The sequence below is a fragment of the Taudactylus pleione genome, unplaced genomic scaffold (genome assembly GCF_031769625.1).
Source record: "Taudactylus pleione unplaced genomic scaffold, aTauple2 ptg000152l, whole genome shotgun sequence".
NCBI classification, from domain to species: domain Eukaryota; kingdom Metazoa; phylum Chordata; class Amphibia; order Anura; family Myobatrachidae; genus Taudactylus; species Taudactylus pleione.
Window position 1 is genome coordinate 2,498,344 of NW_028284554.1, and position 26,588 is coordinate 2,524,931.

General features: G+C 41.8%; 1 protein-coding gene across 1 annotated transcript in view; it reads left to right on the top strand.

The window, feature by feature from the left end:
• LOC148522184 (phospholipid-transporting ATPase IK-like) overlaps nucleotides 1-26,588 on the top strand; it is a 295,966-nt gene that overhangs the window by 151,840 nt on the left and 117,538 nt on the right. The window contains 5 exon segments of the mRNA XM_088474278.1: nucleotides 13,012-13,170; nucleotides 13,980-14,068; nucleotides 14,155-14,345; nucleotides 16,619-16,827; nucleotides 20,206-20,237. Coding sequence (XP_088330404.1) covers nucleotides 13,012-13,170; nucleotides 13,980-14,068; nucleotides 14,155-14,345; nucleotides 16,619-16,827; nucleotides 20,206-20,237 — 680 coding nt within the window.

Below are 26,588 nucleotides of genomic sequence, written 5' to 3' on the forward strand. Positions count from 1 at the left end.
TCGGGGGTTACAGCACCCTTAACGGTCAAGCCAGCCGGCCCTTTACTTATGACACAGGCGCACGCTTGGCACTACTTTGTTGATGCACGTGCAGCTACTGCGCACACAATTCACAAACACAGAAAATAATTTTTTTTTGGTTTGGACTGGAGTGTTCTTTCGGGGGTTACAGCACCCTTTAACGGTCAAGCCAGCCGGCCCTTTACTTATGACACAGGCGCACGCTTGGCACTACTTTGTTGATGCACGTGCGGCTACTGCGCACACAATTCACAAACACAGAAAATAATTTTTTTTTTGGTTTGGACTGGAGTGTACTTTCGGGGGTTACAGCACCCTTTAACGGTCAAGCCAGCCGGCCCTTTACTTATGACACAGGCGCACGCTTGGCACTACTTTGTTGATGCACGTGCGGCTACTGCGCACACAATTCACAAACACAGAAAATAATTTTTTTTTTGGTTTGGACTGGAGTGTACTTTCGGGGGTTACAGCACCCTTAACGGTCAAGCCAGCCGGCCCTTTACTTATGACACAGGCGCACGCTTGGCACTACTTTGTTGATGCACGTGCGGCTACTGCGCACACAATTCACAAACACAGAAAATAATTTTTTTTTTGGTTTGGACTGGAGTGTACTTTCGGGGGTTACAACACCCTTAACGGTCAAGCCAGCCGGCCCTTTACTTATGACACAGGCGCACGCTTGGCACTACTTTGTTGATGCACGTGCGGCTACTGCGCACACAATTCACAAACACAGAAAATAATTTTTTTTTGGTTTGGACTGGAGTGTACTTTCGGGGGTTACAGCACCCTTTAACGGTCAAGCCAGCCGGCCCTTTACTTATGACACAGGCGCACGCTTGGCACTACTTTGTTGATGCACGTGCGGCTACTGCGCACACAATTCACAAACACAGAAAATAATTTTTTTTTTGGTTTGGACTGGAGTGTACTTTCGGGGGTTACAGCACCCTTAACGGTCAAGCCAGCCGGCCCTTTACTTATGACACAGGCGCACGCTTGGCACTACTTTGTTGATGCACGTGCGGCTACTGCGCACACAATTCACAAACACAGAAAATAATTTTTTTTTGGGTTTGGACTGGAGTGTACTTTCGGGGGTTACAGCACCCTTAACGGTCAAGCCAGCCGGCCCTTTACTTATGACACAGGCGCACGCTTGGCACTACTTTGTTGATTCACGTGCGGCTACTGCGCACACAATTCACAAACACAGAAAATAATTTTTTTTTTGGTTTGGACTGGAGTGTACTTTCGGGGGTTACAGCACCCTTAACGGTCAAGCCAGCCGGCCCTTTACTTATGACACAGGCGCACGCTTGGCAGTACTTTGTTGATGCATGTGCGGCTACTGCGCACACAATTCACAAACACAGAAAATAATTTTTTTTTTGGTTTGGACTGGAGTGTACTTTCGGGGGTTACAGCACCCTTAACGGTCAAGCCAGCCGGCCCTTTACTTATGACACAGGCGCACGCTTGGCACTACTTGGTTGATGCACGTGCGGCTACTGCGCACACAATTCACAAACACAGAAAATAATTTTTTTTTTGGTTTGGACTGGAGTGTACTTTCGGGGGTTACAGCACCCTTAACGGTCAAGCCAGCCGGCCCTTTACTTATGACACAGGCGCACGCTTGGCACTACTTTGTTGATGCACGTGCGGCTACTGCGCACACAATTCACAAACACAGAAAATAATTTTTTTTTTGGTTTGGACTGGAGTGTACTTTCGGGGGTTACAGCACCCTTAACGGTCAAGCCAGCCGGCCCTTTACTTATGACACAGGCGCACGCTTGGCACTACTTTGTTGATGCACGTGCGGCTACTGCGCACACAATTCACAAACACAGAAAATAATTTTTTTTTTGGTTTGGACTGGAGTGTACTTTCGGGGGTTACAGCACCCTTAACGGTCAAGCCAGCCGGCCCTTTACTTATGACACAGGCGCACGCTTGGCACTACTTTGTTGATGCACGTGCGGCTACTGCGCACACAATTCACAAACACAGAAAATAATTTTTTTTTGGTTTGGACTGGAGTGTACTTTCGGGGGTTACAGCACCCTTTAACGGTCAAGCCAGCCGGCCCTTTACTTATGACACAGGCGCACGCTTGGCACTACTTTGTTGATGCACGTGCGGCTACTGCGCACACAATTCACAAACACAGAAAATATATTATTTTTTTAGCACTTGGGGGGAGCACCCCTGATGGACAGAGCACCCCCTGGACAACACTACAGCACCCCTTTAGGTCTGGGACACTGCACAGGACTTTGGAGTGGACACAGCCCCTATGGAGAACTGACTGCACAACACAGTCCAGCCAGCCCCTATGGACTTTGAAGTAGTGGACACAGCCCCTATTAACAACAGCAGCACAGCACAACACAGCCAGCCCCTATGGACTTTGAAGTAGTGGACAACAGCAGCACTACACTACACTACACTACACTACACTACACAGCCCTAACTCCCACCCTCCCTCTTCACTGTCCACAGCCGAGTGAGAAAATGGCGCCGACGCGGGTACCTTATATAGGATCCAAAACCCGCGAGACTCGGAAGGCGGGATGATGACGTTTTGCCTCGATTTCAGATCCGAGTCAGGCGGGAAAAGTCGAGCCTGACTCGGATCGGACTCGGATCGGGGGGGCTCGGGGGGGGTTCGGATTTCAGAAATCCGAACCCGCTCACCCCTAATATATATATATATATATATATATATATATATACACACCAAAGGCTAATGGTACATGTATATTAGTAGTTACCTAGTGTTTTCTTACATTTCGCAGGCAGCATAATTGATATATTCTAGGCAAACAAGCACAGTTTTACTTTTAAAACAATGCTGAGAGCATTCATAGATCAAATCAATGTATGTGTGTTAAAAACATAGAGATTGTGCTACTGTATGCTTAGGAAAACAGTCTAATATAGGGCAGTGCTACATGGGGAATGGTGAAGAGAGAGGTCAGTAAAAAATGTTGTTTTTTTCATAGTTATAAAATGCATTCTGGCCGATGTCAGTCTCCATCAACTCCCAACAAGCAGCAGCAACTTACATAGTAAACAATGGGACCAAACATGTATTGGCGGGGTAAAAAGGTCAGCTTTTAGTTAAATATTACAGTTATTGTTATATATTATAAAATGTATGGTGGCGAAGAATTACAATTACTGTACTAAAAATTCCACCTGCCTGGATGTTGTTCCCGGTGGAACGAGATAAGGTTCTTGGATACAGAAGGTTAATTAAGCCACACAAACCAGTATCTTGAAAAAAGATATAATTTATTACAACAGATAACAAGATATGGAAGAATAATAGTTACTTAGCTTCGGAATATAAGATGGTTACACAATCTAGGAGCCTCCTCTCAGAATAGAGCTGGAACGAACAATATCCTGGCCACCAGCTGCAGTCTCTGGTCCAGGCATAGGGCAGGCCACTGGAATCTCCTTTGTTCTTCGTTTATATAGTATCCTACTTGCATACCCATCTAACTCTTACTAATATGGGCATAACCTACTTCAAACTACTTTATTGGTTAACTACTGATAAGGACTTCTAAAACTTAACGCAATTATACATCGCAGTAGACAACGCCTAAAGGATTTATGGCTTGTCTGCTTCCACATTCCTGTACCATTTCATGCCTGATACACACATAAGAACCATGAATAGAAATGGCTGTCTGTAGCCATTTTGCTATCCCAATACAATCCACCCTTGGGCTTATGGTGTGGAAGACATGTACATCATGTTCTCATAGGAATCTTTCCTCCTAATCGGCATCAATTTAACAGAATCCAGCGTGTTACAACATTTCCCTACACAAAGAAATAATACCTTGATCCCAAGATACATACATATTATAATCATGATTCCATAAATAAGCATATGCAGTAAACCAGTGAACCAACCCCCTATTTCTGAACAGGGTTGAACCACTGTAACCAACTTTCCTCATAATACTGTTTTAAAGGCCGCACTGCTCTCTTGGTTAACAAATGATGTTGAATCTGCTTGGTATAACTTGATTCCCATCTGTAAAGAATGTGGTGGGTATCAAACGTCCCAGTGTACAATTACCAAATCCCCCATAGGGCAACCATTTGTAGGCTTTTCTCCCACAAAGGTAATGCAAATCATCTGGAAGAATATATGGAATATTAGCCACCGCAGTGTATACATTGGCCAAAAGATCTCTGCTCTTATCAGGATCAAGTGTTAATTGCATTATGTCTGGGGTATCACTACAAATACGTGTAATGTTTAACAGAGCCCACCATTCCCTGGCAACATCAACCAATTGAGCTCCTACATCCCGTATTTAAAATATCTTCCTACCCACCATGCACTCAAACTTAAACAGTCCCCTTTTATATGTGAATACTCTAATAAAACAGTGAATAATACATATGATTATATCAAATATATCAGTAAAGTAAAACTCAGTTCAGTGCAATGAAATCTTGAAAAAGTCTTTAGAATATTGGTGAGTGTGGATCCAACCAATATAGGCACAAGTTCAGTCTTGCACAATGCACATAGATGTATGTAATGGTTGTGCTGTCAGATATTGTAACTCTGTTGTCCTCCTGGACCCTCTCTCCTGTATAAGAAATCACTCTCTGGCCATCGTCATCTCAGGCACGCCAGCGCCGTTCTCTCACCTCCAGCGACGATCCAACCAGCAAACCTGTTGGCTTAAACAAATAAACAGTGTGAGATAAACCATAACAACAAAATAAAATAAGCATTTACTTATCCTGCTGCAATTATCTCTTACACCTGTCTCTATTCTCTTCCTACTAAACATTTCTTAACAACCTTATCATAAGTGTTTGTGTCTGTGCACCAGATATCTTACTTTAAAATTCAACCTTTTACCACCCTCCGGTTATCAAAATATATATATATATATATATATATATATATATATATACATCCTGCTCTAAAAACCCCAACATTGTATAAATATGTGAACATTCCTGTTTCCTAGGCAACACATTCACTCATTCAATCATACTGATGTCAGTTTTGTGAATGGTATGAAGCATAGATAACCCAATATACTCCATGTTGTTTCTGTAAAATGGGTGTCTGTCTGCTTGAATCTTCTTGGACATCCCATAACATCAACAAATCAGTCTGTGTCACATCTTCAGGAAAGTCTCTTATCTTGTATCACTCTGCTCCTGAATAAGTGTTTTGTAGCTGTTCAGTACAGCACTTGTCCTCCATCTTCTTGGTGGCAAACGATGAATTCAAATTGCCAGACTTGTGCAGTCATTTCACAGTATATGAGGCCTTTATCAGTAGCAAGCAAGGTAGGCCACATGTCCAGCTGTAGGCAAATGTAACAGGTTTTTGCAATGTCTCTGACCATGGTTTGGATATAAGGAATCCCTTTGATTTGAGCTTGCTCGAATGCAGCTTCAGCTCCGTCATGGCTTAACAGTTCTCCGAGCATCATCAGTGCTGTCTTTGCGGTGAATTGCACATCATGTTCTGTGCTCAGTTCACTTGTGCACACACCTTTGAAGCTGTAGGTGTATGTATCAGCATGTCCCACGTCGATCTTCCAGCTTTGGACAGCAAGGTATATAGACTTTGTGTCTAATGTCCATTGCTCAGCGTGAAGACTTACAGGGCATCCAGTCTTGTCAGTGACTTGGAAAACAGTCATAGATGCAACAAGTTCGCTAGCCCCTTCTTCTGGCTTTCTGCTGTCAGCTTGTAAAGTTAGCTGCTTTGCTTCAGCAAAGATCCACAACAGTCCTGTGTGGGTGCAGGTAGCACCATAGTCCATGAACCAATAATGCTCTCTGTCTTGGAAATCTTCCCACCACCGTGGAGCTGCGATCATACAGAAATCCAATATGGACAGTTCAAACATTGGTTTAAATTTTACTCGGCCAGCAAGTAGTGCTTTGATCTCCTCAATTAGCATGAGAATTTCTGCCGTTGTCATTAGCAACTGTGTGTCTTTCAGCTGCTTCAAAACCTTTGGCTGGTAAGGCTTTGTAAGGAAATACACTGGGATGCGAATTTCATTACCAAACACAAAATCTACAACTTTGTCACAAAATATTCCCACAATCAGTGTGTCTGTACTGCATGTATGCCCATTGTGGTTAGTCAGTGTGTACCCACCAACTCCTCCTTCACAATGAGCAAGTAAACCATGAACATCATTTGCAATGGATGTTTCATCAGAAAACACATCTTGTTCACTTTTTGCATTGTTAAACTCAACAATGACACATTGATCATGCCATGTAAAAGTAATGTCACAGGGGGAGTCTTCAGTCTCAGGGGTATGGTCTATAACTGCAATCCTGTCTAATCCCCACCCCTTGCATTTTGTCTCATTTGCAAGGCAAAAGGCATCATCACCACCCCTTCACTCAGCAACACCCCTCTCAATGGCCATGCAAACACATCTTTTTTTTCAATCAGTTCACATTGCATAGCAAACGGGACACTCCTGGACAAGTCAGGCATACCATCATTCACCTTAAGAGTATCACTAACCAATGGCATGTTATCAGAAACCTCATATGCATTCAATTTTGACTCTAATTTCTGGACATATTCTTTGCATTCATGGGTTTCATCAATTTGTTCACATGTTGTTAAATCATGAGACATTTGCATCACACAATGACTCCTCTGATAAAAAATATTTTCTGTTTCAAGTTCTTTCTGACACACTTCTCTGTGTATCTCAAGCTCACTAATTTCTACACTTTCTGTGTGTAATAAATCAGCACTTATTTCTGCGCTAGCTGACATGTCAACTCTTACTTGTGGGGATTCACTCCCCCTCCCTATGGAATTTCTGGGACAATGTGAATTCAGGCTTACTCTCTCTGTCTGTGAGACAGGTTTTCTTATCACTGCATTCTTCTCAACAGATTTTACACTTCTTTCAACATATATTGGTCTACGCATAATGTAACTATTTTTACTCTTATCAATACCAGGCAGTGAAAAACCAACATTATGCTTTTTCTGGAAATCAGCCAGCTGAAATCCTAATTCATTTTTCAACATATTTTGCTAAATTTCTTAAAAATCTTAAAATGCATTATTCTTGTTTGTTTCAACAACACAAACACAAAAACAGTAAACAGACAACATACAGATATACTGTGATGTACAGTATACACTCTGTGACTGATCAGGTCACACCTCCCTCATTCACTCATGAGACAGAGGACTTTTTACATGGGTTTGCACAACCCTGCATTTGCACCACACTACGTTTGCACAGCAATGCTAAAACAATCGACTACACATTCCAAGCAGATTTATGACTATTAACTCTCTGTATCCCACTTCTGACACCACTTTAATGTTCCCGGTGGAACGAGATAAGGTTCTTGGATACAGAAGGTTAATTAAGCCACACAAACCAGTATCTTGAAAAAAGATATAATTTATTACAACAGATAACAAGATATGGAAGAATAATAGTTACTTAGCTTCGGAATATAAGATGGTTACACAATCCAGGAGCCTCCTCTCTGAATAGAGCTGGAACGAACAATATCCTGGCCACCAGCTGCAGTCTCTGGTCCAGGCATAGGGCAGGCCACTGGAATCTCCTTTGTTCTTCGTTTATATAGTATCCTACTTGCATACCCATCCAACTCTTATTAATATGGGCATAACCTACTTCAAACTACTTTATTGGTTAACTACTGATAAGGACTTCTAAAACTTAATGCAAGCGTACATCGCAGTAGACAACGCCTAAAGGATTTATGGCCTGTCTGCTTCCACATTCCTGTACCATTTCATGCCTGATACCACTTCATGTCTGATACACACATAAGAACTATGAATAGAAATGACTGTCAGTAGCCATTTTGCTATCCCAATACAGATGTTAAACAAAAATTTGGGATGATGATGAGGACTTCTGTCAGCCCATCAGCATGAGATGGGGGCCTTCTTTCAGCCCAATCAGATGGGAGCCTTCTGCCAGTCCATCAGACTAAGAAATGGGGGCCATCAGCCAACCAATTTCAACCTCAACTTTTCCTAGATTTGCAACTTCCTTCCAATGACCATTATGACAGGCCTATCTGGACAGATGGTACCTCTGGGAACAAAATCAGCCTAAAATCAGCCTAAACAGGGTGAAAGGAGTGCCCTCAAGATCTATTACAGCAAGGTGGCCTTATTACTGATTGCTGTTGTTTCCTACCACATTGGTTCCTAGTAGAGAACCAAACCGCCACTATACCAGTAAACACAATCCTCTAATTACTAAAAAAAAAAAAAACAGCAGAAGCTATAAGGAGAGGACTTAAGACCTATAGGATATAGAGATGCTAACCTACAAACTATAAATTCTTTGACATGCAGGTACAGGTATTTAGATATGCGAACATTTAACTGTTTTGTACTAAGTAAAGGAAACTTATATCAACATTTAAATTTGGTGGTAACTTTACCTGCGTTAAAAGGATGGAACAGATGTTGTATTGGCCAATATTTCTCAGGGGCTTTTTTGGTTCAGTACTACAACAACAGGGAGTAACTCCAATCTGGGCAAAGGAGGGGTGGGATAAAGCCCAATCATGCACCCAGTACGCATCTCCTTCATTACTTTTTACTTAACCCAGTAGTTACCACACTGCACGGCGTGGCACCCTGGGGTTCCGCATCGCTGTCACCGTGGTGCCGCAGTGGCCTAATGAGGCCGGACAGCGTATCGGTTTTGTCGTTTTGTGTAAAATATATTTTTTGTGTGCGGGTGGGAAAGGGGTTGGTGGTGCAGAGTAGAGCAGAGCGCAGAGAGGGGGGATTTGCAATGAGCGGGAGGAGAGCTGTCACTGTATAGCAACAGGCAGTGAATCCTGACGCTGCCTGTTGCTGAATGGGGTCTTACAGCGCAGTGCATTGTCAGAGATCAGACAAGAAGGGTCAAATGTAATACGGTGAAAGTTTAGATATGTCAGAGTTTAGCAATAAACTCTCACACTTTTTGAACTCGCCCAATGTAATAGAGTCCGAAAATATGCAAACCTGCATTTTTTGAGATTAAAAAAAGTCTCACGATTTAAACTCTCATCCAGATGTTTTCCCATTTTGAAGATAAACCTCGACCAACATGAGAGTTTACTGCTAAACACTCACATTTTCTAAGCTCTCACCCTAATACATTTGGCCTGAAGTGACTGATCTGATCTGAGGAGCAATGCTGCAAAATGGTTCTGACAATCACAACTAACAGTAAGCAAGGGGGGACATAGAGGGGGGCAAAGGAAGAGACATGGAGAGAGGTAAAGGAAGAGACACGGAGGGGGGCAAAGGGAGAGACATGTATGGGGCAAAAGAGGGGACAATGGGAGAAAGATGGAGCGGCAATGGGAGAGAGACATGGATGGGGCAAAAGAGGGGACAATGGGAGAAAGATGGAGCGGCAATGGGAGAGAGACATGGATGAGGCAATGGGTAAGAATAGCACAGTTTTTCTCTTTCATTTTTCTATTTCTTTTTAAATACTTATTACATTAGTTTGATCCATCTACTTAAAAACAGGACTGCTCAGTAATTATTTTGGCTTAGTGGTGCTTTTAGAACTTATAGAGACCCTAAGTGTGCCTTGAAGAGAGTTTGGGTACCACTGCCTTAACCACAACGGGCAAGTTGAAAGCATAGTGTACAGTAGGTTCCTGAGATTACCAGTATTTACAAAATCCATAGTAGGAAGTGAGAAAAAAAGAAATCAATGCCTCAGTTCATTTCTGACCCTCTGTAGAGGGTCCCATTTACACATGGCATCCGCCTTCCCCAGGAACTGGCCTCTGGCAGTCCTAACCACTGCTCCTGACAGCACAACCTGCAGCATTGCAGGAACCTGGGCTCTGGCAGTCCTTCATAGGAGTTTGGGCGTTGCATCTGTGGCAAAAGTCACTCCTGTGATCCTTATAATTATAATAATTAATTGTGAAATTTCATTCAAGATTTTTTAACTATACTTGTGACCTAGATTTCATAAAAAATAAATTCCTCTTTTTTCTCATTTTTCCTTATTATTTTTATATGTACAGTATTTCTTTATTGCACTCTAGATACATTTTAAAGTGAATAGTTAAAAGTTACATTGTAACTTAACAATCTACAACATTAACCGTGCCCCCACAAAGGGTTTTTCTTTCTGCTTTTTTTGTTTCTTGGACAAAATATTTTATTTCACTATGTCATATATTTATTAACCCTGGGGAGTACCACCAACTGTCAAATCCAAAATATATTAAGAGTAATTATCCAACAAAATATACCAGGAACTGGTTTAGGCCATTATTGGAAGTGCCGCTATTGCGTTCATGCACACAGGTAGCATTATTTTTTTTAAAAATGGTGGGTGGATGGAGTTAAGTCATGTGGTAAGATTCCCCTCTTTCAAATGGTGTGCCCACATAAAGGCTAATATCTGGTGATCACACTGATATGGGGAGTGCACTACATGCCCTATAACCCCCATATTGCCAACTGCAATCGAGTGGGCACATATTTGAAAGCAGAGAGTGCCCACTTTCAAATTACAGTGTGTGGATCACTAGTGGCTATTGTATGGCAATCACCTGTGATCATCAGACAATATTTCCCTGTGCTACGGAAAAGAGATATTTTCAATACATGAGTGGGAGAGCACTACGTGCCCTATCACGACCATAATTACACCTGTAAATATGGGGTAATTCACATATGAAATAGGGGTGACCCCAATTACAAATGATGTGACTACCTTAGCAGCTATTGTCAGGTAATCACCTGACAATATTGCCACATGCTACGTATTTTGTCCATGTCTCCCCCATACTGGTCTGCGCACACTTGACTGCACACTTCCTGTAAAGAGGGGAGTCTTCCCTTTCAAACGATGCCCCCCCTTTGTAGACAGTAACTGAAACAGTACACACACAAAAAAGCCCACATCTCCCCCATCTTATGTCAAATAAAAAAAAAGTTGTTCCTCATTCAAAGCCTGATTCAGAATTTGTACACAGCAGTTGTGCAAAAATATGCACATGTTGCAGCCACCAGGATTTGTACTGAGTCACCCACCAGCGCCCACAAGTGACTGGGTACAAAGATGCAGCTTGGTTACCTGTGTTTTCGTTGCCACCTTGCTGTTGCCACAAACACACCCTCTTTGTCAATCCAATCACTTTGCGAATAAATCCTCACTGCGAATCACAATGGTAATAGAAATTATTACTTGTGTAGTGCACTCTTGTGCATGTACAGACCAACGATAATTACCCAACTGCGTAAACATTGGCATTACTCCATCTTTGAAACAGGACCTTTATGCAGTAAGCTGTCTAGGTTATAAAATGGTAGGCTGTGTTGGGCTACCATATTCTTCCTACACATCGGAAGTATTTGACACAGAGGCAGTGAAAATTTAAATAAACATGCATTTCCATTTGAAGTGCAGATTTTTTTTGTCAAAACCTACACAAAGGGGTAAATTTACTAAAGTTAGAGTTTTAGAAGAGTTTTAGAAGTGAATTTTAGAAGGGATGTTGCCAATAGCAACCAATCAGATTCTAGATATTATCTTCTAGAAGGTGCTAGTTAAATGTGAAGTAGAATCTGATTGATTGCTATGGGCAACATCACTTCTAAAACTCACTTCTAAAAACTCTCACTTTAGTAAATTTACCCCTAAGAATCCTACATTTTAGTATTTTGGAATGGTGGATTATTGGTGAAACAGGAACCACAAAGTATTTCTTTGTTGCGTTTGTAAGACAAAAAAAAGTCTAGTTTCCTTTTAACATTTCAATAAAAAACACTTTTTGGTCATTTGGTATAAAAAAAAATGTTGCTGTGTGAATGAGTAAAAAGACTAATGTTAGTTTAAGAAAATACAAAGTCTTCTGAAAAAACAAGGTATCACCTGTGTGGGTACTGCATAGAAAAATCATTGATATTAATGTTGGAATGTGACGAACGCAAATGTGAAAAAATGATCTCAGCACAAGGGGTAAGACAACCCTCAGCAGAGAAGGGGGTTAAAGCGAAATACCATCTCTTTCAAGGTCCACGAAATGGGACTGTCCTGACAAAAACGGGACAGTTAAGTTTGGATGTATGTTAAAAGCTATTTACTTTAGATGGTTGACAGATTTAGATATGTTTGTATCATATTTACTCTACTTGTTACATATGCCCGGGCATACACCCAACAATTATCTGTCAGATACCTGTCCAATCTGGCCGGTTGGAATTAAATTTCGGTAGTGTACAGGAGCAAATGACAATCTACCATTTGCTCACATACACTGGAAAACAGACAAAAATGGCCGTCCAGGCAATTTAACCAATTGAACAATAGTTTTTTCCATTTTCTAGTGTTTTGGACCATGTGGTCAAGTGTCATTTGCTCTCATACATTACCAGGTTTTCATTCCAACCAGCCAGATTGGACAAATGTCTGGCAGATAATTGTACAGGGTTTCCCTAAAGTCTGGACACATAGGCAAAATTGCATATTTTCAAAAAATGAAATGAATGAAATTTTCAACAACATTTTATTTAATTGGAATATTAACAAATAACATATTCAATATGATTTCCATCATTTGTGATGCAAAGGTTGATGCGCTTTGCAAGATTCATGTGAACTTGATGCAATAACTCCACATTGCCATCAATTTTAGCACATTTTTGATAATATGTATTTTTGCCTATGTGTCCAGACTTTAGGGATACCCTGTGTAGTGTATGCTCAGCATAACTTATTAGCTTTCTCTTTTCTTTACCTTTACTGACCTTTATCATTTCAAGCATTGCTGATTAGGATAGCACCATTTATAATTTGCCATTTACCCTAGTATTTCCTCTTGTAAGACATTACTTGGTTGATTTTAGCCATAACAAATTTAATAAATGTATTCTTTATAGGTTTCTTGTATTAATGAGGATTATAATTACAGGTTTGGTAACCTGTGAAGTACCAAATGCCCGATTACACAACTTTGTTGGAAATTTGGACTGGAAAGGCAAAAAGTATCCCCTGAGTAATGATAACATTCTCCTGAGAGACTGCAGAATCCGCAACACTGCCACATGTTATGGCCTTGTCATTTATGCAGGTTTGTTCTACTAAACCTGCCAGTGCACCTGACAGCTAGTGATAAGTATAATACTGTACCAGTTTCTGTTTCTCTGAAAATATTACAATTGAAAGACTATCTGTTGATCACGTAATGATTATTGTATATAATATGGTTTCACTGTATAATGCAAAATGCCCAGAGTAAATGTTAACCATTTCATAACCACACCCACTCTACTGCCAGATAAACAGGAAAGAAATGCTGTAGCATTAAAATACACATCTGAAACCTTTTTGCTCCTAGGAAAATTGCATTTAGAAAAAGTTTATTGTAAACACAGAAGTGTAATTAATCACCACTTTAATAAAGTACAAATGACTTCCAGAAATGCACATCCTTTTTACATATCATTACTGTAAACTAAACAATCTATTTATGAAGTGGATATATGTGAAATATTTGGCATTTTTTAAATTGAGATTTGACATATCTCCACTTCTTTTAATTTAAGTTGATAAAACCATGGAGAAATGAATGTTTTTCCTGGGGTAGCCTATGGTGACAGCAGCCTTTGTCAATGTAAGGCTATCTCAGGAGAACATAGCCATAACCAGCCATGGAGAACCAGTGAAATTAGAGAGTCCTCACTGGATCCCATCAGGATCAGTTCTCTATGTGCATGCATGGATATGAGGCACACATATCACTGTAAACCTTTGCCACTGTTAGACTGTGTTAGGCTGCCGGTGAGAGGGAGAAAACCTCTGTTCACAAGCAGGTTTGTTCGGATATGCAGCGCTGTCACTGATGCACTGATGATAAATAGAGCATTATGTCTCTTTTAGGAGCTGACACCAAAATAATAAAAAATTCAGGTAAAATAACAATGAAGAGGACAAACTTGGACAACATAATCAACAAATGCGTACTCTTTGTAAGTAACTTTATACATTCATTATTAATTATAACATTTCAGTTAGAAAACTTTAGGGTCTAATGAGCTTTTTTTATGGTTCACAGATCGTGGCATTATTAATTTGTGTGTCGTTTGGATTGGCTGTTGGAGCTGGTGTCTGGAACAGATTGTTCATGGAAAAGCATTACTACATTCCTGGTTCTGCTCAGCTGACATCCCCTGCTGTTGGATTTTTTATGTTTGGGGGATACTTTACTGCAATGGGCACCCTTGTACCTTTCGTTCTTTACATCTCGTGAGTGACACAAGCAGCTGTCCTTTAGTTCAAATGGCTACCTTTTTTGATACTAGTAAAAGTGATATGGTCGTTCTGTGATGTCAATTATAATTGTTAATACACAATTTTGCATTAATGTTGTGTGAGTTAATAAGGATATTGGCAATTATAAAACCATTTATAAAAGTTTGCTGCTATCATTCCCCACACTGCTCCTTGCAATTGTTTACCAGTGCTCCTCACAGTGCGGGTGATTCAGAGGTGGACGCAGTAGAGTAGCGGCTGCAACTTTTGTTGCAGTTGCTAGTTTTCCTGTATGCTTATGCCATGAATGATCGGCATCCTATTGAAACCCTCACTGGTCTCGGTGCAAATCCACCAATGTGCTTACAAAGACGCACATGGACAACTGGCCTGGTCATCGGACATTGCACCTGCCTGTGACAGGCACAGAATGTCCATAGGACCTATGGCCAGTGTCAGTGGAACTGCATCTTTAGACACAGTCGCTGAAAACAATACACCCACCAGCCTGCCACCCCCCTAGTCACTACCCAGGTATGCCCATCAAAACTGAATGCAATTCTGGTCTGTGTCTCCCGGTGGTAACCATCGAGACGCATGCACAGGGCACCTAAGACACATGCAAAAAGAGAGACCATCGAATGCTTGTTTCTGTTGGTTGCTATGCGTCCAGCTCTGAATCAACTCTAGTGTCTGTAGGAGGAAACAATTTAAGACCATGTTTGTGTGAATATCATCAAACAACAGCAATTATTTATTGGCAGATGCCTACAAGTTGGTAGGTGCATAGCAGATGTGAACAAAGAGGTTAGTCCTCACATTGCTTCCAAACTAGAGTAGGTTTTATTGAAGATAACAGGATACAGGTGATAGAACATTGACTGCTCTTTATTTTCTATTGTATAAGTCCCTCTTTGGCTAAGTGCTGTACAGCAATACAGCACTGTGACACTCCCATAACAAGGTGAAAGGTTTGGACACATGAAGATCCTTTTAAAGTAAACAAATCTTTCACCTTCAGTTTAACCAACCTGACCTTTAAGTCTGGTGACTCAGACATGTGATGATATTGTGGCTCATGAGTCATGCACAATAACACAGACATGTGATGTTATTGTAGCTGATCAGTCATGCACAATAACACTCAGTTAGGAAACAGCACATAGCATCTAACAATTTATCTACATGTCAACATTTACCACTAGTAAATAAACCCTGCATATGCTGTTTCAACACAACAGTCCCCTACCCTCCCCATTGTATTTGCCCTTATTATATATACCTCCCCTTTGCTGTGGTGGAGCAGCTCTCACTGTGCATGATGGAGGCGGACATACCACCATCGATTCTATAGATTCTTTATGTTGCCCTTTAGTAGATTTTTGATGGCAGGTTTATGGATAAAAAATGCAGTGCCTTTGTTTGTGTGTATACCTGCTCAATCAGCACAGTTAAGTTTATGTACATTGATATGGTATGAAAAGGTTTGTGTAAGGCACACAAACACAATAATAGTATAAATTACATCTTTATACAAACCATTTTCTAATTTCTAGATTATTTCTGTATAATCAGTCTTAAACCAGCATCCTCTTAATGCTTTAGTGAGTTTGTAGATATACAACAACAGGCTGCAACAAAGATGTAGAGTCTTTACCTGATGCTCAAAACATTGTAACTCTTATTAACATTATTTTTGGAGTTAAGACCCCCCTGATCACTAAAACTGTCTTTAATGTAGTTAGCCATATAAGTCTATAGGCTACAATATTGCATGTGCAGTACAGTAGCTTAGTTTGGTCCGAACTTGGCAGTAAAGGGATATCATAAATACTTAAATTTTTGGCCTCGCCAGCAAGGGCTTTTATCGGAGCATGGTTACTGGTATCCCCCCAGTGGTAAATGGTTGCTGAAAGTCACTATGTGGTGATGAGGAGGAATGCTAACATTATTAATATTATTTTAGAAAAGCTTTTTATGGGTTGTACTGTATTTGCATTTACAGTAACTGTTTGACATATTAATAAACAAATTTCCTCTTACATTTGCATTTACAGTAACTGTTTGACATATTAATAAACAAATTTCCTCTTACATTTAATGCTGGTCTAACATGGTGGGGTTTTTTTTTTTTTGTGAGTAATCAAACTCTTTTTGGAAAAAGGCTAATTCTGAATAGTAGGTGAAGATTTCAATTCCACTTAAAAAATATTCTATGACAATGAACATTTGTATTAAGCAGCGTTATGTTTTATATCATCCTGTAGGCTGGATTTCATTCATGTGATCCACAATAATTTCATCAGCCAAGACTTGGAAATGTATTACTCAGAATCAGACTCACCAGCCCAGGCGCGAGGCAACAGCCTCTGTGACATGTTGGCACAGATAGATTATGTCTTCACAGATAAGACAGGCACACTCACTCAGAATGTCATGATGTTCAAAAAATGCTGCATTGGGCAAAGAGTTTTTGGTAAGTTCCTTTATGAAAAAAACATAGATGTGGATTTATTCATCTGCTATCTCTTGTGAAAGGTGAATGGACTACCTCTGCAGATGTGATTCTACAAATGATTACTTACTTCTGAACTCACCCCACTGCTTTTGTTTAGTTTACTGAAAGCTTTATATCAGAGATGTTACATTTAAAAGAGTATCAGTTTTTTGTTAATGTCAATCTTGGCAAATCATCTGCAGATTTGTCTGACCTAAACAAGTGAACACTTTCAAGAGGGGTTTAGAAACAGAACATACCCTGCAAAAATCACTCTTTCATTTAAAGTAGGGACACCTGGGGTAAATTTACTAAAGTTCGATTAGAGATTAATTTTTATGAATCACTGAAATCTCCTGAGATCGAATTGAACTTGAACAGCAAAATCTCTTAGCAAATCTCAAATTTACTAGGAATGGATTTTGCTATTGATTTTCAACTCAAATTCAATCTTTTTTCAGTTTAAGGAGTTTGCTGTTCTATTTTGCATGTTCATGTCCAAATCGAACAGCAAATCCCACTTCAAAATGAACTTCAAAGCCCCAAATGAATAAAACTGCTTCATACTTTCATTTTCAGCATGAGCAGTTCGTTTTGACACAGATACATGCATACATCAGTGATATGCATGCATGTATCTTACTGTAAAAAGCTTGTAAAGAGTTAATGTTTAAAAAAAAATTATGTGGGGTCCCCCGTTAAATACACAACCACCCCGGAATTTTCAGAGCCAGTCCTGGTTGTGTAAGTACAGGGAAAAAACTGCATAGGGTTCCCGTGTACTTAGCACAACCAGCACCAGGCTCAGATCCGGTCCTGGTCCTGGAATTACAGGGGAAAAAATGCACAGGGTTCCCCTGTAATTTCCACAACCAGCACTGGAACCTTTCTAGCGTGAGGGGGGGGGGTAATGTCACAGCCAGGGAAACCCTATCACCGGGTTCCTCTAACTGCTTATCAGCCCAGGCCGGGGATCCCTGGGGAGTTGGGGACCCCCCAATAAAGGGGTTCCCCTCTCCAGGGCACCCCAGGCCTAGGCTGATAGCTCAGGGCTATCCCCACCACCCGTGGGCAGTGAGTAGCAGGTGTCAGGGTTCAGCTTAGGATCGGCCATTACTTACCGCTGTGCCGGCTTCCCCTGACTTCTCGGGTGGTCAGACATCAGGTGCGGTGGCGGGTAACGCACTAAGGATTCTGCCTTAGGTGCTAGTGGATTCCATGGGCAGCCCTGTGTCTTGGATATTGTTGTTTCCATCATGGGTGCCACCATGACAGTCCTTCTCATGTGACAGTATCTCCACCCATGGTAGCATGGTCTTAATAAGCTGACGCTGTCCTTCTATCAACTGCTACCTATGGGTATATATCCAGCCCCAGAACTCCAGGAAGTTGTCTGAACAACATTTGTCATCTCTAGTGTATACTAGTCATGTCCTCTTTCCAGGTTCCCTTGTTACTACCCTACACTATTTCAAGTGCCACTTCCTGGTGCAACAGTGCGTTTGAACATCTCTGCCTGTGTGCTACTTCAAGTGTCATCTCTCAGTGCAATAGTGTATCAGAACATCTCTGCCTGTGTGCTACAACAAGTGCCACTTCTTGGTGCAACAGTGCATCCGAACATCTCTGCCTGTGTGCAAATTTGTTCCAACCTCTCAATGCATCGGTGCATCCTAACACCTCTGCCTGTGTGCATCTACCAGTGCCACTTCTCAGTGCAACTGTGCATCCTAACACCTCCGCCAGTGTACAACTCCAGGTGCCACCTCTCAGTGCGTGAGAACGCCTCTGCCTGTATGCAACACCAAGTGCCACTTCCTGGCGCAGCAGTGTTTCAGAATACCTCTGCCAGTGTGTATAATACCATTTCCTAGTGTAACAGTGTGTTTAACATCTCAACCTGTGGGTACATCAAGTATCATCTCTTGTCACAGTAGTGCCTCTTTAGAGGCATATCCCTTAGGCCACCATCTGTGTGAGTCTCTATTCCCATGGGTTTTGGATACCTGATCAAAGGACCGTGACCTGCCTGCTGGGTGCAGCCAAAACCCATATCCTGAATGGTGGGGTCACTGGTGTACACTTGCCAACAGGTTAGACTCCGCACCTTTAATCAGGTCTCGTCAATGTCCAATTTCTGTGGATGAGGAGATCATACGGTATATATTTAGGCCCCTCATCTCCAATTTGCTCCACAACCTCGGACCTCTGCTTTCAATACTCCAGTGCCAAGTGTGACAGCAGGTTGATAGTGTAAGTGTAGTGTAAAAAAAGATAAGTGTAAACATTGACTTTATGAATAGAACTGCAGGTCCCAGCAAGACTCCCCCGCATGCTGGTACTTGGAGAATCACAAGTAACAGCATGGAAGGCACTAAGGGCCAGATGGTACCTGTAGTTCACCTGTAGAGAAATGTTGAAATAAAGACAATACACACACCGTGACAGTGTAGTTTTAATACATACATACACACTCATACTCACCTACATTACCTGTAGGCATCCTGTAAGCTATCAGCATAGGCCTGGGGTGCCCTGGAGAGGGTGGACCTCTTTATTGGGGGGTCCCCAACTCCCCAGGGATCCCCGGCCTGGGCTGACTAGTGGTTAGGGGTAATGTTTTGGCTGGGGAACCTGGTGATAGGGTTTCCCTGGCTGTGACATTACCCTCCCGCTAGAAAGGGTTCGGTTCTGGTTGTGAAAATTACAGGAGAGCCCTATGCATATTTTACCCTGTAACTCCAGAACCAGAACTGGGTCTGAGCCTGGTGCTGGTTGTGCTTAGTACATGTTAACCATACGCAATTTTTCCCTGTACTTACACAGCCAGAACTGGCTACGAAAAGTCCAGGGCTGGTTGTTTATTTAAGGAGGGGACCCACAAAATTTTTTTTTTTTAAACATTAACTCCTTACAAGTTTTTACAGTAAGATACATGCATCTCACTGATGTGTGCATGTATCTGTGTGAAATTTAACTGATCATGCTGAAAATAAATGCATGAAGTTCTTCTATTCATTTGGGGATTTGCAGTTCGAGTTTGAGTTAGTTTTTCATTCGGTTTACAAATTAAATGTTAGTAAATGAAGGGATCCTATTGTCCTCTATGTGAAAACATTGATATTTTTCAGAAATTCGATTTCATTTCAAATTCTTTTTTTTGTTCAATTTGACATTCGATTTAGCCCTTAGTAAATCACTTCATAAAAAATTTATCCAAAATCGAACAGAAATCAAAATCGAACCATAGTAAATATACCCCCTGGAGGGACGCTTATTGCCCACCCCTGCTTTAGGGACACGAACAACTACAGAATGAAACATTTTATAACTCAGTGATTCCATATTCTATTTTAGGCACTACTTCAGGTAAAGAAGAAGAACATAAGGTAATGTGCATCTACATAATAATTAATATATAATCCCAAATGTGAAAATATCTGTCTGTTTTTACACTTCTTTAATTGTTTCTGACAGTGTAACATACAGTAGCTATAATGTGCAATTACCTCAATGGGTATTTTTAGCATTCAACGTTCTAACATTGGGCCTGACACAGCAAGAATCGCAATTGCAAAGCTGCACGCATGCAGCTTTGCAATTGCGATCCTTGCTATTATGCAAATGCAGCAGGAGGTGTATGACACCCCCTGCTGCATTTTCGATCCCAGCACTGCAACGGTAGTTGATGGTTTGCGATGGTGGACGGCGCCGGGCCTCCGGCCAGCTGAATGAGCCTCAGCTTACTCAGAATGGCTAGCTTGCAAGCCCAGCACACTGCGCAGATCCTGGGCTGGCCACTCCCGGAAATTGGGGCAGACATTCCCCCATTTCCAGGAACACCGACCACCCCCACCCCCACACTGCCCATTAAATGCCTCTGCCTGTCAATGTAGCAGAGGCATTCAAGGGTCTGCGTGTGACTACGCAGGACCCATTCGGCTTACTGACTTGCACTAATGAATTGGGCCCATAATTACTAATTGTACCATTGATCAACAAATGATACTCTGTAATTTCAAATAAACAGGTTTATGAGTGTATTATCCTCGCTAATTGTGACTTCCTTCCTTGACAAAGGCAGCAGTTATAGCTCCCTCATGATATCCCGACTCCTTTATATGTTCAAGGATCACACAGTAAGAATAAAATACTCTAGCAAGTTAAGTGCCTGTAATCTATGGGTTACCCTGCGTGTTAAGCCCCAGAGGCAGCAAGGAAAAATATGCGTTAAGTGCACCCTCTGAGGCTTAATGTGCGTGGTAGCAAAACCTAAACCCTGCGACTAATTAAATCTGTCCCTCAGACTTAAACTACTGTATAAACACACAGAAGTACCCTCCACCTCCTAAACAGTCAATAATCACCTCAGTGACTCCAGTGTTTCCCAGACCGCTTCACTGCTGCGAGACACTGGTGAGTGAATTGTTATTGGGAGAGTTACCGTTGAGTGACTTCTCACTTCTTGGGTAGTGGCTTTTCCTGGTCCCAGCCAATGGGGCTTTTGACTTGCTGATCACGGCCGCTCAGCCTGTGACTTGCTGATCCCAGATGCTCTGATGGTACCCACCACCAGTGTGGTAGGGACCAACTTACTAGTCAGCCCCCGTCCATGGAGTACACTAGGTTCACCAGCCTACGTGTCCAATGAAGCATAAGCTTTGGCTGCTTATCGCTGTCAGAAAAGGATCCGAAGACTCTTAGACCAGCTCCATGCTTGCCTGATTCTGAGTCACTGGCAAATGCAGCATTGTCTATTGATGGTCACCTGTCTGCCAGTTTATGCAAATGGCATACAGCAGCTTGCATTGACACACCCGCAACATTCCCATAACATGCTCCTGAGACAGATTATTTTGCGTTCAATTCAAGCCACCACCCATTGACCGCCCAGAAACACCCGTCACTTTTCCGCCACCTTTATGATACCATCTGTGCTGATTGCAATAACAACTTTGTGCATACAGTAGACTGTGTTATACATGTGATGTAGGGGTTTTTAGAACCTTTTGCACATAGGTACAGTAGTTGCAAACAATTGCTGAACTACGTGAACATTGGCATTGTGCGGAACTGAGAATCAGACGCAGAGCCCCTTGTGCAGCACATTTTTATCCCTCAGTCCAGTTCAGGGATTGGATGGACTTTAAATCCCAGGATGTAAATGTGTCCTGGGCAGTATTGAGAGTTTAAGAAGGGTCTGGGCCTCCTGCTGGGGTGACATTCCAATGATTGGGGTTTAATGAATATTGTATATTCATGTGGGACCCCCACTACTGTCCAAGCGAATATGTGTGGTAATCCCTGTGCATTCGGGGGATCATCACATACCTCCCCCTTCTTAAATCTGGTCCGAGGGACTGGCCTCTTAAGTGAGGTCAGCCAAGATGATTGGGCCTAGTGACCTCCTCTGTGCAGGGTCGTGGTACTCCTGCCAGGAAAGTCAATCCACATTGTTGTAGTCCTATCCGTTTTTGTGCAAGACAGTAAATTTCAAAGATTGGAGGGTCAGACTTCACTTCAACAGTCTACAGTTTTCCCTTGAGGGTTCTCTGTAGTCAGCTCAGAGGGTTATGGTCAGTCAGACCTGTGAACTCTTTCCATACAGAAATGTCCTCAAACACTATTGCTGTAGTTGTGCCAAACAGTCCTTCTTGGTGTACTAGGTGCTACACGGCATGCGGTGAGCATGTTTTCTTGCCTGAAAATGCGGGCCATATTCAATTAGCGGCGATATTATCGCACCTGCGTTAATATCGCTGATTTTTCATGTAAAGATGGAGAAAACTTTTCTCCATTTTAAAAAAGGAAAATGTGCAAATCCCTATTTTTGTGTAATAATGTGGAGACTTCTTACAGAACCCTTTGGACAGTCACCCTAATGATACTTTAGCGAAATCTGTTTTCGGAAATTGCGTACTTTGGCGAAAAACCACCACTGAAATTTCGGTCAACATTTTTTTTTTCCCTGAAAAATGCATTGAATGTATTGGGGCTGGTATTTCGGAGGGACATAATGATGCACCAAGTGTTTTAAACATCGCATGTGGCTAGTGCAGGTGTTTTTTATCGGTTTTAAAAAACCACCTGCGCCAGCCACGTGCGATGTTTAAAACACTTGGCGCATCCTTATGGCCATCCGAAATACCAGAGCCAATAAATTAAATGCATTTTTGAGGAAAAAAAAAACATTTTGACTGAAATTTCAGCTGACGTTTTTCGCCAAAGTATGCAACTTGTAAATATTTTTTCTGCTAAGATATCATTAGGGGGGCTGTCCAAAGGGTTCTGTAAGAAATCCCCACATTTTTACCCAAAATAGGCATGTTGCTAATTTTTTTCACCTGCCCTAGGCTGGAGAAAAGTTTTTTGCAGTTGTTGGCAAAATCGCCCACTTATCGGCTAATCTTGGCTGATTGGATGGTCTATTCGCAAACGTGCAGTCTTCGTCACGGGCCCCCTCCTCCCCGGGTGGCTGGCAGCGCACTGAGCAGTGCGCGGCCAGTGCCGCACTTATAGACTCTGGGCACTAGAGTGCCCAGGGTCTATAGCGCATGCGCAGGTCACCAGGAAAATGCCTGCGGCAGACATTTTCCCTGTACTGCGCATGCGCAAATGATGGGAAAATAGCTGCGGTGGCTATTTTCCAGCCATTTTTTACAGCGCAGACTCCAGAGAGGTAAGTATAATATGGGTGCAGGGTGTGTGGTGCAGGCCCCCCCTGGTCTCAGGGACCTGTGTGCCCCTGCACCCATTATAAATACGCCCCTGATAAGTTATCCAAAGAGTGTTGAATTGCACTATAATTATCCAATATCTTGCACTGTATTATAATCTGCCTTATAATTGAAAGTTATCTGATTGCTTTGCAGTCCGTATCTAAATTAACAGTGTCATATATGGGTCACTGAATGCTTTTAAAAGAGAGAATCATACTGTATAAATTCAGTTTAAAGATGACGGGGAAATTAATTACTACTGTGCAGTTAATGAATGTATTATTAAAGCTGTGAAGAGCACAGAGTAATTTGTTTGCTAAACAGTTGATAAAATAGATTATTAATAAATGGAACTGTATATACAGTAGCACGCAATAGTTAGACTGCTGTGCAGGTTTTTAGTAAGTCAAAACTATACATAATAGATACCAGTTTAACTGCTATGTATGAGTTATGCTATGCTGTTGATTGACAGCCACGTGGCTCACAGCCAATCAGTGACCACTTACTGTAGATCAGCCTCTGATTGGCTGATGGCCCAGCAAGTGACAGAACCCACAAAGTTTCTGTCATTTGCCGGGAAAGAGATGTATGTGGAAACACATACATCTATTCACTGTCTATGGTTCAGGTTACTCAGTTTGTTATTTTATATGGCTGGGACTCTACTGGAGAAGAGGAACAATCTGTGCCAGGAGGAAGGTGAGGATTTTTTTTGTTTAGGGATAATCTGGGATTTCTACTGGAGAAGGGGACCAATTACCAGTGACAAGGTGAGTATAGTATGTGTGTGTTTTGTGTGTAATAAACTTATACTTTACACAGTGTGTTTGTACGTTCTTTTATTGACTATTTTTTTACAGTGGGGGTACTGATGCCAGCCACTTGCTGGCACTTGTAGTTCCCAAAGTGCCAAAAGGCAGGCACGCTGGCACCTGTTGTCCCACTGTAAAAAACAATAGTAGCCATTTATTATTCTCACTATTAACCCTGCACCCACCGACCTGGGGTGTAGGGAAGAGCCCAGAGCTTAAGCTCAGGCCTGGGGTGCTCAAGAGATGGGGGACCCCTTATTGATGGGGTTCCCAACTCCCATGGGATCCCCAGCATGGGCTTACTAGTTTGGAGTGTTAATGCTTTGACCGGAGTGACCTAGTGAAAGGGCCCCTTGGCTGTGGCATTACACTCCAGCTAGTTTGAGCCTGATGCTGTTTTTAAAAATACAGAGAATCCCACACCATTTTTTCCATGGATTTTTAAACCAGGACCAGCTCACAGAGCCCAGTGCTGGTTCATAAAATTCAGGGGACCCCTACACATTTGGTGCCCCATATTTTTAGAACCAGGACTGTCTCATGGAGCTGGTTATGCTTTTGGGGGGGGAACCCCAAGCCATTTTTTTAAATGAACCCTTTATTTACACAAGCAGCCTGCACATATCTCACTGATATGTGCAGGCTTGGGAGTGTTGGGCTAGGAGAACACGGGCAGGAAACAACGGTAGGAACGATCACATACACCATCATAAAACATGATCCCATCAAACAGGGGAGCCTATTACATTTCCACATTTCTTTTAAAAACAAAAAACCATGTGTGATCATTCCTACCTGTGTTTAATCTTGGACAAACACGAGCCATACACGATTCTTACTAAATTTACCCCTGTGTGTCCATTTAAACGATCTGCACATAACAGAGTTGTGAAGGTTTAAACATTTACTAAAATATACTCAGTCCCTATTGTGAGTGATATCCACTAAGCAGTTCTATGTTTTAGTTAATTGTGTTGGTATTAAGACAGTTTTACTTAGACCACTCTGGAGTGAGAGAATAAATTTCTTCCATTTTATTATCCATATATTTTAGAGGCTTCATTGATACAGAGAGTGACAGATATATTCTCCTATCCTTCCTGCTATGTATTATTAGCAGACTGAAATCATGGCCATTCCGTAAATAAATACATTAAGTTATTCTAATTATTCCTTTATTGCAATATATTAAAGTGTTTTGGCTATAGATGTTAGAGTATAATGCTTTGTTTAAATTCCCTGCAGATATATGCTTTCAGTAATACAGCATTTCCACTCTATCCAAGCCACGAGTCTGATAGTAAAAGCCATACATGTCGACAGTCTGACTATCTGCACATAGCGAAGTCATACACAGTCCATCTCATAGATGTATTCAATTCACGTATGGTATTTTCATTTATAAAACTTTTTTAGAACACGGATATATGTAATTTACAATACATCATCATATTTATAAACAATGCACAGCGACGCCGATGTGCATTTCGCTTTCAAGTCTGTGATCTGCCCTGCACTGATTGCCTGTCTCGCCTCTGCCAATTTTGTCAATAGGCATCTTAGCATCATTCCATACTCCACATAGCTCCCCTTCCCCTTTTACTGGTCTTCATGGAACTTCTACCAATAGGTCTCAGTAGTGATCTTGAATTAGGCCAAAAGTGCTATATTCAACTCTTCGTATAAACCATATGCCTGGATGCAGAGAACTTGGTAGGCTTCCAGGGCTTTCCCAGTCAAACTAGAGGCCAGATACTTGGGCCAGTCCTCCCAGCTTAATATATGGACTTCCATCAAGTTCTCAAACATGTGGAGATGGTTATCAATATCTGTCTCTGCCTCATTGAAGTGCAGAAAGCTAGGGTAGGGTCCCTCCATCCTTCAATTGGAGTAAGGGCAGTCAGCACCGTCACCTTCAGAATCATTTGCATGGCCATGGTCTTCTCTCTTGGTCCCGTAAGTCATTGAAATAGGCTTTTAGCCTGGTGGGGGTTGCAAATTCCAATGGTGGTGCTGGGTCTCCTAGTCCTGAGCCCTTGTTGAGGCCCCCCTTGTCAGAACATGCTGTGGAAATCTTTGGACTGGCACAGCACTAGCAGCTCTGGCTTGCAAGTCCTTCAGTACAGGTATTATAGAGCTATATCTTATGAGCACTATGTTTTGTGTGGTTCTATGCTACTGTGTCTTCAGAGCCTAGTGGCATGAT